The sequence below is a fragment of the Haliotis cracherodii genome, unplaced genomic scaffold, assembly GCF_022045235.1.
Source record: "Haliotis cracherodii isolate W230 unplaced genomic scaffold, xgHalCrac1.p SCAF_10, whole genome shotgun sequence".
In the NCBI taxonomy this organism is placed as follows: domain Eukaryota; kingdom Metazoa; phylum Mollusca; class Gastropoda; order Lepetellida; family Haliotidae; genus Haliotis; species Haliotis cracherodii.
Genome location: NW_027266265.1, coordinates 38,733,726 through 38,748,633, shown reverse-complemented (window position 1 = coordinate 38,748,633; position 14,908 = coordinate 38,733,726). Strand labels below are relative to the sequence as shown.

Here is a 14,908-nt window from a genome sequence, read left to right as displayed (position 1 = left end):
ACCGAGGACATTTGATGCCCCTCGGGCCATAGCTCCGCTCGCACGTCCTGCTAACTCCCTCGTAGGTGCCGCGAGTGTGACAATGCCGAACAGCCACGGAACACATCAATGATTCACCACGCTTCACACGACGTCAGCTGTACGACTCCGCGTACGAGGAACATTTACTGCCAGGCTAACGGACGCGTGATTGTGTCTGGAGACGACTGTCTGGGCAATGAAGCTAATGAGGATGATGTAGAAGAAGTGATCACAGTTTGCACTCAGCACTATTCCAGCTACATGACCACGGTCTGTAAACAATCCGACCAAATAATCCAGTGATGGTATTATGGGCATCAATCTACACAATAGGTATGCGATGACATGCATCGACCAAATCAGCGAGCCTGACCGCCCGATCTCGTTAGTGACAAATATAGTCGCCTCCTACAACAAGCATGGGTTGCTGAAGATCTTTTCTAACCCGGATCTTCACGGGTACCGATATCAAAGCCTCTGTTGGATTATTTTACGCCGCTGTGGAGGTCAAGTTACAGTCAAATATGCGCAGTTATCTCGCTTTAGTCAAGGCCACTACTGACAAGACTGTTTTAGACATCATTACTCTATGTATTCATTGTGTTAATGTTCCTAAAGAACATTATGTTAGATTCTTATATGGTTACAATTTGCTTGTCTCGAGGAGTGAAGACGTTTAACCAAATAAACCGGATCTGGCATTTTGTAAGTTGTTTGCATCAAATGATATTGCATGCACCTACGATTGACATGCATTCAGTGTTTCTAAATTTCTACTTTCTAAATTCAACTTTGTACTTGGCCACACCTTGGTAACGGATGCGGACACACCAGCGGTCCTCGCCACTCATCATATAAGGTCCTCGAAGGTCGACCAGATCTGCTAGTCGGGGATTCGAACCCCAGTTTCACCCTGATAATGATGGATGGTCTCTTGGCCCCATCATGGATTTAAGAAAAAAACTGGCGTATTTCAACAACCCACGCCATTGTCTAGCTTCCATGATGTAACCGATTATTGTTCGAAAAGCGTTAAACCTGACCCACTCACTCACTCACAGGCTCTGTACCCAAGTGTGCAGACATTTGTGTATCGCAATCTACATAGTAAAGCTTATATTGTACAAAATGGGTCGCTTTATAGCTTCAGCAATGGCCATAGCAAGATTGCATCTAATATTCATTGTGTGAATCCTGATCTACATTAGCTTCATAGAAAAAGCAGGTCTTCGAACACCTGGTTTCATCACTGATTTTCATTGATCCATTCAATTCATTGTCATTTGCCTCTCTCGCCCAGTGGAATCAGTTTCGTCGGATAATCGAGACCGGATATTCTCTGGCGTTGACGATTTATGTTATGTAATTGATCGCTCTGTGCCCTTAGATTGCATAGATAGATTACATCTGACATGATTCATCGCGTCATTCAAGTCCACTTCTAATTGTTTCGTATCTGAATGGCATCCCGGGTTTGCGAACTCAAAACATTATATGTAGGCGCATATTCGTTTGTCAGCAGACATACCAAGTATTGATCACATCGAAAAGTGGTTCAGATAACATAACAAGGACATTGAGGCATTATTGTGTTTTGTATACGAGATACTCTACTTGTCAAGAGAACTACTTTTTTGTACTCTGTTTTGTCCGCTTCTTATTCTCCATCCACCGCTCAGAGTATTGGAATCCACAAACTGTTTCGTGTATATACGAAATAAACATATAAACTCCATTATATAAAGCAGTCTCCATACAGGGCTGCATAAGTGTGTCCTCAAGTATGCCGTCACAAGGCTGAATTGCGTGTAAACTACTGACTCCAAGTTTTACAGATAATAGCCAGATGCTATCAATTTCCCTTGATGCTTGTTCCATGTCTGTACGATAAACACTGAAACATGTTCAATGGTTTGGATTCCATCTTAAATCATTGATTTGTCTTCAGACCATTTCAGTTCTTGGGGCTTTAGGGTAGCCTCTTGGTTGAAGCGTTTTCTCATCACTGCCAAACCTATTTCGATTCCCACACGGGTGAAAGCCATCTCGTGTGTTCCCCGAGTGATGTTGCTGGAATATTGCTGAAAGCGGCGTCAAACAGAGCTCACTCTATCACTGATTCACATTGTTATCATTTTTGGGTGCAGCGTTATGGTTAAAGCATTGACTCATCACATCAGAACACCAGATTTTATTTCCTGCCTGGGAATCAAGAGTAGACAACTGTCTTCGCTTACAAGGCACCGCCTAACCCCCTCACACAGTGACGTATTGAGTGAGTGGGTTTGGTTTTACGCCGTTTTTTGTAGCAATATTCCAGCCATATCACGGCTTCACACATTTTACGCATGTTGGAAATCCAACCCGGGACCTCGGCGTGACGAGCGAACGCTTTAACCACTGGGCTACCCGACCGCACCCAGTGACATATTGTGGGGCGGCACGTGGTCCGGTGGATAGGTCTCAAATCAGGGAGAGTTAAGCAACGTTAATCGCGGAGAGTAGTTGGATGGGTGACCACGTTCGGCAGCTTGACTCAGGACCGTGTCTAGGGGTTCGGTCCTGCCCCACACTGAAGCACGACAAACGACCTTGTTCGAAATATGCGTCTGTTCGTTCACCCAGCAGTGAATGGACACCCAAGAGCTGAGAATGAAATTCAAGTGCACCCTGAACCATTTATCGGGGTATTATGTATGCCTTAGGGTGTGAATGTGGCCCAATGTTACCATGTGGTCATTATTGTTGTATGACGACTGTACGTCTGTGTCTGTACACAGACTACAGCAGCTAGCTAGCACGACGACCCTCCACCAACAACAGCAAGCCCAGGTAACCTTCATCCATAGGTCACTGTCAATAAGGAAGTAAGGACGTTTCCATCAAGTCGCCTCGGGATCAATATGTGTACCTCCTATTGCAGTTCAACAAATACATCTCGTGCCAAGATGGAAGCTAAGATTATGAAAGACAAAGTACATGGCGATTCGACATGACTGATGTTCTGCCAACGTCTGTGGGATGAGGCTGCCGGATAGACCAGTACGCGTTGCTTTGTGGTGATGTTCATGTATACTATACACGGGGGTATGTAGTCTAGTTGTTACGCGTTCACCCCTCGCGGTGAAGATCTAGGTTCAATTTCTCCACAAGGGTACCATTTGTTGAGAATGTTTTTGGTGATCCCAATGTTGGCGGTCTTAAAACCTCACTCCCACGCGACCTCCTACGTGGTCCAGTGGTAGAGCGTCCGCCCGGAGAGCTGAAGGTCCCCGGCCGCGTCATACCAAAAGACGTTAAACGGTGGAACTTGTTGTTACCCTGTCTGGTGTTCGACATTTAGTGGCTAAAACAAGGACTGGTCGGCTCCGAGTCAGTAGACTCTGAGTGGGGTATTCATGGTAAACTGCGGCATGGTATCTCAGTGAGCTAGCACTATAAATCGGCATCAGTCCGGACTAGTACAAGCAGCCACACACACACACATACACGCAAAGTTAAACCCCATTTCACCTCACCCCATTCGCTCACTCACTCACTCACTCACGCACACGCGCACCCGCTCTCTTACTGAAGTGAAGCAACTGGAGTGACAACTAGTCTCGTTAATTTCTATTTAGTATTTATCCAGGAATTATATTATTCTATTTCTTTATTGACGTAAGAGAGAAAAACGCGACAACGTTTTTTGAATATTTATCCTATTTGTGAAATCAATTTAAGACCTGTCGTTACTTTATTTATCTTATGACTACGTATTACGACAGATGTAATATAAAGCTGAGATAATTTGTAGTTAGTGAAAAGGATTAATAACTCTGGGACACTTTAAGAAATGTTAGGAAAACCAACAGCTTTCACTACCACGTCACAGCATTATAAAACGTCTCAGCCAGCCCACTCAGCAATGTCAGCGCTGACCTCGCGTCATCAATCACACACGTCAAGCCGCATCCGTCTCATATAGGTCAGTGTCGTCATGCGTACACACTCCTCCACAGCAGGAGGGGAACTAGACTTTGTTCAAGTCTACAAGGAAATAATTATTAGTTTCAATCACAATTTCTAGATGATGTCAATAAGGAGAACAAGTTGTCCCTCTAAGAGACCAGTCCCCATATCTAGAGTTGCCAATTGGGAGGATAGAATTTCTACACATTCATGGACTTTTCTTTAGTACAACCTTGGAGCAAGGCTAGAGGGTAATCTGTGGCATGTGTTTACCTTATGACTCTTCTCACAAGGCCACGAAAGGTGAACTTTGATTATATCCCTTCTGGATTACTAAGAGCTTTCAAGGTACCGTTTCCATTGTCTTCTGTCCTAGCTACTGTCTGTATTAGACTAACATTAAGTACGAGAAATAAAATTATCTTATTTCAAATGTATGCAAAATAAAAATGGTTCCCAGAACAATGAACTAGAGCTGAGGCAATCGAGACAAAATCATTCTAGATTGGATTCGGTTTTTTTTAGAATATTCTCTTAAGTCTAGGAGACCGACAATGTCCATAGATATGACTTTTCAACTCCCAAGTATGAAGGATCTCATGAAATTATCACTGCAATGTCACTCGATGAGATGAACATGACATCTGTGCTGAGAAAGAGATTGATGACTTTGCCACAATAGTTTTGTTGGGTAGTGACGTATTGGGTATTGGTCATTATTGATAAACAATGCACAGGGTAATCGAGAATGCAAGGCCCCTTGAAACATGCCAATAATAATATGATTATTTGTGTTCGTTTTAAGTATATATATATTTCACATATATTTCACATATATTTAACATATATTTAATACACTTATACACTTAATACACTTATTCAAACCGTGAAGATCCGGGTAATAGGCGACTAAAGGGATCCGGTGGCCTCGCAAACTTGGTTGATGGATGTCGATGCTCGTGATCACTGGATTGTCTGGTCCAGACTCGTTTACTGACAGACCGCCGTCCTATTGCTTGAATATTGCTGAGTGCAGCGTTAAACAAAACACAAACAAACAAACAAACAAACAAACAATACACTTCTTCAGTGTTCACATGAAGGGACAAGACATAGTCCTGAAACGTTTACAAAGGATACAGAAGTTGTTATCCATAAAAAGTGTCATGTCTTCACGTTCACCTGGGTTCAAATCCCCACATGGTACAATGTGTGGAACCCATTTCTGGTGTCCCCCGCCATGCTATTGCTGGAATATTGCTAAAAACGACGAAAAACCAAACTCAATCACTCATTCACTATATAACCAGGATAGCTGAAGAGTCATGGCGCTATTCTGTAGTTTCTGATGCGACATCGCCGTATGGAAAAAACAATCGTTCAATAGACAATATAATTTCAACTTGAACGGACTGAACCATGTAACAACTGCATCCTTTTGTTGGTGATTGAGCTTGGATCCTGACACGGTGCCAATGCATTTCCTCACTATCCTGGTCAAAGTCAATTTGTAACCAGGTTTTTGATTGGATACATACATCTTTTCATCCACAGGTTGCAATTTGCAATCCGCAGGATCAAAGACCGCATAGAGACAGGTTATTTAGACAAATACCTGAAAAACTTGTCTTGATGAAAATGATGGTCTTTTTTTTTGCTTTTAAAGCTGAACCCATAGTGACAACTGGTTGATAGTTTGATTAACCTTTGTTGGTATCGCCTTGTCTCTGAGAACAAAGAGAAGAAAAAGAACAGTTCAGTCGTAATTTCATTGACATACGCGATCAGAGATGCGATTCATTTTGATTACAATAGAAGTCTTGATCTGGTTTCGAGAAATCGTTGAGAAAAACTAAAACAGAAACCTTTTGGAAATAATTATTCAGCTTGACGTGCAACATCTTAAAAAATATATTTCAGTATCAGACATCCTTTTGCGGTGACGAACGAATCTAAGTTCAGCCTCGAATTTCGAAGGAACACTTCTTTCTTAATCTCTCCAGATAGGAAATGTCAAATATTGTTTGTCACTTTGAAGACCTTGCGAAATACCGAGTTCAATTGAGGTTTCTAGATTATTCAAGCAAATGTGGAATATTTTTTAAACATTATCTCCGACAAACGACCGTTGCGTGGCTACGTCCCGTTGTGTTACGTTGCGCCCCATGAGTTACCTGCTAATCGTTGGTTGGGACTAATATTGTCCCAACCCGTGAAGTTCCGGGGTAGAATGGGTATTCAGCAACCCATGCTTGCTGTAAAATGCGACTCTGCTTGTCGTAAGAGGCGACTAACGGGATCGGGTGGTCAGGCTCGCCGACTTGGTTGATGCATGTCATCGTATCCAAATTACCGGGATCGATGCTCATGATGTCAATCACTGGATTTTCTAGTCCAGACCCGACGATTTACAGACCGCCGTCATATAGCTGGAATATTGCTGAGGGCGGCGTTAAACAACAATCCAAACCTAAACAAACCTAACTTATGATCATCGGATTGTCCGAACCTTGGCAGCTCTCGTTCGTTCAATGTTAATGTCTCCGACCTATGTCCTTTTGGGTCTTCTTTGGAACTGCCAAGCCAGGGTACAAGTGAAATGATGCACAAAACACCCTTTTAACCTCACACGCTCACTTAGTATATGCCTGAAATAAACGTACATGTATTTTCTACTTGCCTTGTCAAGTCGCGACATACGAGTTCCAGTTTTTGACCAGTTTCTACCGTAACGCCAAGGAACTTGTTTAAACCCTTAAAATGCCCATTTGCCCTGTTTCTTTGCAACAAGACAGATGTATGTTATACCCCCTTCCCTTAGGTGCAAATGTTAAGGACAATGCATGTTAAGGGGGAATTAGATTGGGTTCCCATCTTAGGCTTAAGGCTATCAAGCACAGGTGGGCTTCAGACTGACATCAACGGTATGTGCTCAGTTCAACAAGGGTTCATGTAGATCAGTGAGCATTTGTGTTAATTCATTTGTTTTCTGGCGATGGCGTGACTGTGTTGTATCAGGGCTGTCAAGGTTAGACAGCACTGGTAACGCTAACAGTCGATTCGTCTTGTGTTAAATTTGAGCAAAAATCAATACGAATGCAAGAGAAGTTGCCATGTTTCGAACCGACATGCATATTCATCGGGCAATAACCATTGTTTTCTATTACCCGGAGTTGTTTGGGAATATTTTGGTATGTTCCTATTGGTTAATGCTATCTATTGGCCTGGAGCTGTGGGAGTATGTCCCAGGTCTCGAGGTCTATTGGCCGACTGTGCTCTATTAGCCCAATCCTGCTCTAGCTACGGGCAAAACACCTGCTTATTCCAAGCTGTTTTGCCCAAAGTGGCTTCATGAAAATAATTACGTACTGTCATTCTTACAGCATTGTTCCTGGAAATCTTGTTCGAGTGCTGCATGTTTGAGTGCGTATTGTCTCTGCACTTGTTCTATAAAGCGGTTTCTGGCAAAGGCTTAAACTGGCCAGCTACTCGCCACATCTCTACTTGCCCTGACTAGATTCATGTATTGCAGCTATTGATTATGCTTGTCCCTGAGGACAAATATGCTTTTTGAAGCATTTCACCAGGGATATTTAGTGGACACATTTTCAATACTTGTGGCTTCAGGAGACTGAGCAAATGTGTTCATTGTTGACAGGTTCCAGATGAGTGTGGAATTTGGACAGTGTAGTGTTATTTTGCACAGAGATAGCGAGTTTCTTTCCTAAGGTGATGCGTAGCCCTGTTGGTAACGCGTAAGCTTCTCAGACACAACGCCCAGGTTCACTACTACCAGTGAGAGACCTTTTGGTGTCTGCTTGGACCTGCAATTGGTTACAGTGTGAGATGCAGATGTACTCAACCTGTTTTCCCGACATTAGAAGTTTTCATCTCAGTATCTAGCATATAACTATTGGTATAGATTATGTTCAAATCCACTTCCATATCCACAACCGCAAGTGCATCCACAACCACAACTCCATCGACCAACCACTTCCACAGCCACAACCACAACCACAACCACAACCACTTCCACATCAATGGAGGGGCGGTCGGGTAGCCTAGTGGTTAAAGCGTTCGCTCGTCACGCCGAAGACCCGGGTTCGAATCCCGACATGGGTACAATGTGTGAAGCCCATTTCTGGTGTCCCCCGCCGTGATATTGCTGGAATGTTGCTAAAAGCGGCGTAAAACCAAACTCATTCACTCACTCCACATCAACGGAAGCCAAATCCACAAGTCATCCCGCATATATATAAAATTGCTGAAGCGGCTTTAAGCAATTATATTTATTCTTTCATTCCACATCCACACGAGGCGGTGGAGTAGCCTCGTGGTTAAAGCGTTCGCTCGTCACACTGAAGACCCGGGTTCGATTACCCACATGGGTACAATGTGTGAAGGCTTTTTCTGGTGTCCCCAGCCATGATATTGTTTGAATATTGAAAAAAGCAGCAAAAAACAGGAGCGGTTAGCTTGTTGATATGAACATTGAAGCCTAAACCAATGGATCATTCACAGCAATTCCAACTGATTTGTGTGGCAGAATGTAAACATTTTCTTGTATGTGCTAACTTCAGTAGGAAGTCATGAATCACTCCGTACAATTCACCAAAGTGGTAAACATCTGAGACCTGCCGCACTTTGGGTTCCCTCCCACATTGAGCTATAACGCCCTGATATAACTGGAATACTGTTCGAAACGACGTTTAACCCTACTCGCTCACTCACTTACTTCACGACTTGGTACCAGGATCCTATGGTATCAAACTTGATGTGAGGTGAAATGGCTTATAACGTCGATTCATTCACAAAGTATCGACGTACATACACGTATGTATGTGCATGCGCGCGTTCTTTGTTGTTGAGAGTCCCATCCCATTGAGATACCATGACGCAGTTTTAACACGAATAACCAACTCAGACACATTATTGACACCGAGTCGTCCAGCCCCTGCAACGCCGAACGCCAGGTCTCCGGGCAGACGCTCTTTTCACAAGACTACGGAGGCGGAGAAAGGACCATCCACATCCTCTTTTAATGACATTTCAGGATAGCAATGAACAAGATGCATGGGGTTTAGCTAGTTGTAGGCACAATGAGACATCGCCTGGATGTGTGTTTTTACCTGTGTTATTCAATCAAGCCTTACATTTGTGGCTAGATAACAGCTGTTGGGAAGGTGTGCCATGGGACGGTCATAAATGCCAGTTTACCTGAATCTGACACGGAATGGGGTACAAAATGTATTCCGTCATTCCTGGCGCAATGTGGATCCTCAACCTATTTCTGTTGGATGTGGATCCTACTGACCTTTGACATGCACGTTCCAGTAATGTTCGGTGGGTGATCACACCAGAGAAGAATAAGATGGGCTTACTTATGCTTATACATTTATTGATAAGGAACCTGAATATATATCTCACAAAATGATCCATGCAGTTGTGAAATGCGGTATCCCAAAGACACGTCTTTGGAAAACATTGTGATCGACTTCTGTGACCACGGTTACCGCTACAGGTCATTTCTTCCTTCGCAGCATGCCTACTCGTGATTTGTACGTGACGTCACAGGGTTTGCCACTGCGCATGTGCTGTTTACTGTTGACATGCAGGCGATGGTACACCGCTGTAATAGCTACCATGATGGGATAGTCTCGTCAGAGGCGTTCGGAAATGTCAAACGGCAACTTCAAAGGGTAGTTGTTAACTGGCGCTTTAGTCGAGTGTGCGAAAGCATCAAGCAGCGACAGTTAATATGCTGTGGGGGATCTTCCGAGTGGATGCAGCCCTGATGAACTTGTAACTTGGCTTTGGTCTTTTGTTTTACTTCGTATCGCTAAATGGGATACAGAATAAACGTTTCAACTGTTTCGGACTTTTATCTTAGGTCACTGTGACATGGTTGTGATTATAGGCCTGATCTATTGCCCCAACTCTGATTTATATAGCCGAGTAAATATGCCGTTCATATCTATCCCGGCTTTAGATTGGATCTGGAATTGTTTTCACTGTGTAAATATAGGCGAAGTCATATATTCTTCAAGGTGTCAAATGAGTTTTTGGGGGGAACGCTATCCAATCGTCTAAGCGCCCTAATTTGGTTTGCAGAGTTACGTCCCTAAAGCGTTCCAGAGGGCGATCGGGTAGCCTAGTGGTTAAAGCGTTCGCTCGTCACGCCGAACGCCCGGGTTCGATTCCCGACATGGGTACAATGTGTGAAGCCCATTTATGGTGTCCCCGTCGTGATATTGCTGGAATATTGCTAAAAGCGGCGTAAAACCATACTCACTCACTAAGCATACAAGAGACCTGTGATCGCGGGTTCGAATCACAAATTCGTGCGGATGTTTCTAGGTTTGTCAGCACTATTACCGTGCTCGTGTGTTTGACCTAAGTTGCAAACACCTGAGTCCTGCAACACTTCGAGCCTTCCCCCGGCATCAAGCTGAAACGCCGTGATATAACTGCAATACTGATAAGAGCAGCGCTGTAACCGAACCCAATTCAGTCACTCACTGTGATGTGTTGATGTGAAGAAGACCTGGATAGCGTTAAAAGGATGACATCTTATGTTACCGTTATTTAACCTATTGGATCACAACAAAATTGAGCTATTTTCAAAAATGCGCCATTACAGCTAGCCTAGTGGTAAAGACTTTGTATCGTCTCGCGGTGGTGTCAGTTTCGATTCCGCACAAGGGTACAATGTATGAAGCCAAATCGTGCTATCTTCTGTCGTGGTATCGCTAGGATATTGTAACACATCACAGAACTGATGTTTGCATGTATTTTGTGGTCATTGGAGAATGTTAACTTTTATTCAGTAATACAACCACGCGTTGTCGTCTGGTCGGGTGTACCCGGATCCGCCTATCCCAGATCCGCCTATCCCAGATCCGCCTTGATTTGTCAGTACCATACGTGCTCGTTGGATTTTCTGTTTTGATTGACACGCTTATGTAACGCAAATACTTCAGAACGGCGTCAAGATAATCTCATTTTTTCACCATACAAAAAAATCTCACTTTATCACCATGCAAAAAAATCTCACTTTATCTCCATACAATGAACCCCTGCATTGGAAACATACGTGCATGTGCACTTTATGATAAAGCAACACTTATGGTCAGATAAAGGACACATAACACCAAGCTTAGATAAACTGCTTGTCACACTCGAGACCAGGCGTAAGTTCAACAGGATTCTCATTTGACATAACTCTGATACGTATGTGCATCAACGGTATAGATATTCCGACGACCTATACGTGTTTGGACGACATTCGTCTGTACCCGTGAACATCCGGGTTAGAATAGGTCTTCAGCAACCCTTCTTGCCGTTAGAGGCGACAATGCTTGTCGTAAGAGGCGACCATGCTTGCTGTAAGAGGCGACCAACGGGATCGGGTGGTTAGTCTCGTTGACTTGGTTGATGCGTGTCATCGTATCCCAATTGTATGGATCGAAGATCATGTCAATCACAGGATTTTCAGGTCCAGAGGAGATTATTTTCAGACCGCTGTCGTATAGCTGGAATACTGCTGAATGCGACGTTAAACAACCACCAAACAGACAAAAAAACATTCACCTGGTTCTTTGTAGAGACTATTGAGCTATTATGCCGAGTAGGTACCGACCTTTGTGGAATATTTTACTGCCACACACGATCCATCAGGATAAGATCGAATGAACTGGCAAATATTATCAGTATTGTATCAACTGTAATGAAAACGTATTCATGTATTTGTACGTCACCGGCTGTTGCGTGTTTTCAATAAATGTTGAAATGGTGAAAGTGGGTTAAAACACACGCGGGAAATTTATTATTTATACTTATCATGTGATGCAGTGGCATGGAACAGCAGGAGTCATCATATTCATACAGCTATGTAATTATGTAGTGGGAAACAGTGTGTCACTGCTGGTGGGTCTCGTGGTTTTAGCTGGTGGGTCTCGTGGTTTTAGCTGGTGGGTCTCGTGGTTTTAGCTGGAGGTCTCATGGTTTTACCTTGTGGGCCTCGTGATTTTAGCTGGGGGTCTCGTGGTTTTAGCTGATGGGTCTCGTGGTTTTAGCTGGGAGTCTCGTGGATTTAGCTGGTGGGTCCCGTAGTTTTCGCTGGTGGGTCTCGTGGTTTTAGCTGGTGGGTCTCGTGGTTTTAGCTGGTGGACTTCGTGGTTTTAGCTGGAGGTCTCATGGTTTTACCTGGTGGGCCTCGTGATTTTAGCTGGGGGTCTCGTGGTTTTAGCTGATGGGTCTCGTGGTTTTAGCTGGGAGTCTCGTGGATTTAGCTGGTGGGTCCCGTAGTTTTCGCTGGTGGGTCTCTTGGTTTTAGCTGATGGGTCTCGTGGTTTTGGCTGGTAAGCAAATTTCGCCGTTTTGTCTTCGATTTCGGCAACACTCTACCCATTTAAAGTCGCCAGAGTCCTTGTGTACAACTCGTGAGTGACTCTAATCTTTCTTGAGCTAATGATTAAAAATAACCTCTTGTTAATGTTATCAACACTGGATAGGTGTGATAGGGTCTTAATAGCTACACTACAGCTTGTTATCAATGAAAGACACATTTACCTGTTGTCTGTGTGAATATTGTATCTTTACACAAGTAGCTGTTTGACAGTATTAATTACTATTTTCTTCTATTTTACAGAATCGAGCCGGTGCGATGGAAGCGTGTATACTGTTTGTTTTGGCGGCTGCGATTGGTCAATCGCTGTGCCAGTTACAAAATCAACCAATCAACGGACAAGTTGGAAGTAAGTGTACCTTGTTTGCTGAACATGTAGTTAGGTCGTGAGACTGAAATTGTGGAGGACAGCATACGAAGCAGAGATTATCAGTATTGACGAGACGTGGTGTCTGCAAGATTTCGAAGCATCTGTGTGACAGTGTCTTCATTAATTCATGTTTACGTCCAGAGACAGTTCTCCCCACTCTCTTGTCAATACGCAATCTCAGACGAGCTCAATTTACAGACGACATTCAATCATTTCCACCTTGTATTTGGTTTCTAAAAGATTTCAGATGAAATTTTAAGTTCTCACGTAATTCGTGTCGTTCATTTCAGATCAGAACGGAAATTATTTAAATGTCAATGGTGGAAACGCTGGTAACCAAGGCAACCAATGGAATAACGCCCCACGACTTCAGGGTCAACAGCAGCAGCAGAACCTCGTGAAACAGTTTAATCAGAACGTGGACCAGTTTGCTCAACAGAACTTGGCAGGGGCTGCCGCACGGCCCCAGAACAACAATAACGACAACAGGAATTTCAACAACATGAATAACCAACAGCCAATTAATACAGGGGTAATTGGAGCGCAAGCAGCAGGAAATAACCCGAATCATGGAAATGTTCCAAATGTAGCATCCAATCAGAATCAGTTTAATGCAGGCCAGGGTGTTCAAGGTAACAACGCGCCTGGGGCAGTTGTCCAACCAGGATCCAGCAACATTCAGGCTCGAGTTCAGAACGAGGCTCATGTAAATCAGCCTCAAGCTGTCGTCAATGGTGCTCAAGGTCAGCAGGTCAACCAGCCAAACCAGTTCAGTCACCAAAATCAAGCTAATCAGCTGAATCAGGTCAATCAGTTGAATCAGTTCAATGCAGGTAATCAAGGTAATCAAGGTATTCAAGCCAATCAGCCGGCTCAGGGTAATTCTCAGGTCAGGGAAGAGGTCAATGTCCCTGCTGTCCAAACAGAAGCTCCACATGTGCAGCAAGACACAGGTGCTGGTCAAGGTCAAGGTCAAGGTCAAAGTGACAGAAGAGCAGACACCATAGCAGAGGATGACAGACAGAGGTCAGCAAGGTTGGAACGACCGGTAGAGGCCATAAATGACAACAACCAAAATGGTGCCAATGGAGATCAAAGAGGCGTAATCAAAAACGTGGATGATGGCGTTAATCAAAACAACAACCCACAGCCTAACACCTTCAACGCCAACAATAACGGCGGTGGAGCAGGATATCAAAACTTCAATGGCGGGGGCGTCAACATGAACAATCAGGGCAACAACTACCAGCATCAGCAACGTGAAATAGGAGGCATCAGACTGACATGGGACTGGAGCGACTTCGCCATCACCTTCGACGACTATGGCGGGGCGGAGATGAAGGTGAGGCGCGCCCCGCACTCCACCACAGGGGAACCCTGGCCGTTACCCCAATACTACGTCAAGAAAGAGAAGAGGGTCTATAAACTGGACAAGGACCTGTTTACGTTCAAGGTGATCGGAGAGACTTGTGACATCATTCAGGAGGCCGTCGAGAGGTACCGTACGCGGGTTCTCGAGGATGCTGTGGAGGACATGTACGACAATCTACAGAACGCCCCCGGCACCAACATCGACGACCCGGCTTTGAAGTACGACAAGGACATGTACACGAAGGCTCACGTCATCGCTAAAGTTGACATCAAAATTCGAAAGCCGTGCCAGAAGTTCCCGTCGGTAGACTCCGATGAATCATGTAAGTTTCATATTTTCAATATTAAACTATACATCTAACAAGTAACATGACAAGGTAACAATCACAGCGAGTCTTCGGGAGTGATTGAGTGACTATAATTTTACGCCACTTTTGGCAATATTCCAACAATATCACGGCAGGGACAACAAAAATGGACTTCACACATTGTACCAACGGGGAATCAAACCCGGGCCTTTTTCGTGATGAGCGAACGCTTTAAGCCGCTAGGATCCACGTCCGTCTTAAAGAACGACTGTGATTTTTTACGTTGTCACTCGTCAGTGTTATTCGAATATGCTAGGACTCTTTTGAATGCTAATCTAGGCGTGTTGGAGGTGTATTGAAGTAAGACCTCGCTCACAAATCCTAAAGCCTTCCATCGCGGTTGTCACGTTTTTTTATGATTTTGCTAAAGCGTTAGAAATGTTTTTAGACCTCTTGTGGCCAAGTTCAAGAATTAGACGG

The 14,908-nt window shown here is 44.0% G+C and overlaps 1 protein-coding gene across 4 annotated transcripts in view; it reads left to right on the top strand.

Moving 5' to 3' along the window:
* Positions 1–14,908, top strand: part of LOC139454365 (uncharacterized) — a 131,512-nt gene that overhangs the window by 73,330 nt on the left and 43,274 nt on the right. For all 4 annotated transcript variants that reach the window (XM_071236016.1, XM_071236013.1, XM_071236014.1 and 1 more), the window contains exons 3-4: positions 12,623–12,728; positions 13,040–14,443. In XM_071236016.1, the coding sequence (XP_071092117.1) occupies positions 12,638–12,728; positions 13,040–14,443 (1,495 nt within the window). In that variant the 5' untranslated portion in view covers positions 12,623–12,637. The remainder of the gene's footprint in view (positions 1–12,622; positions 12,729–13,039; positions 14,444–14,908) is intronic.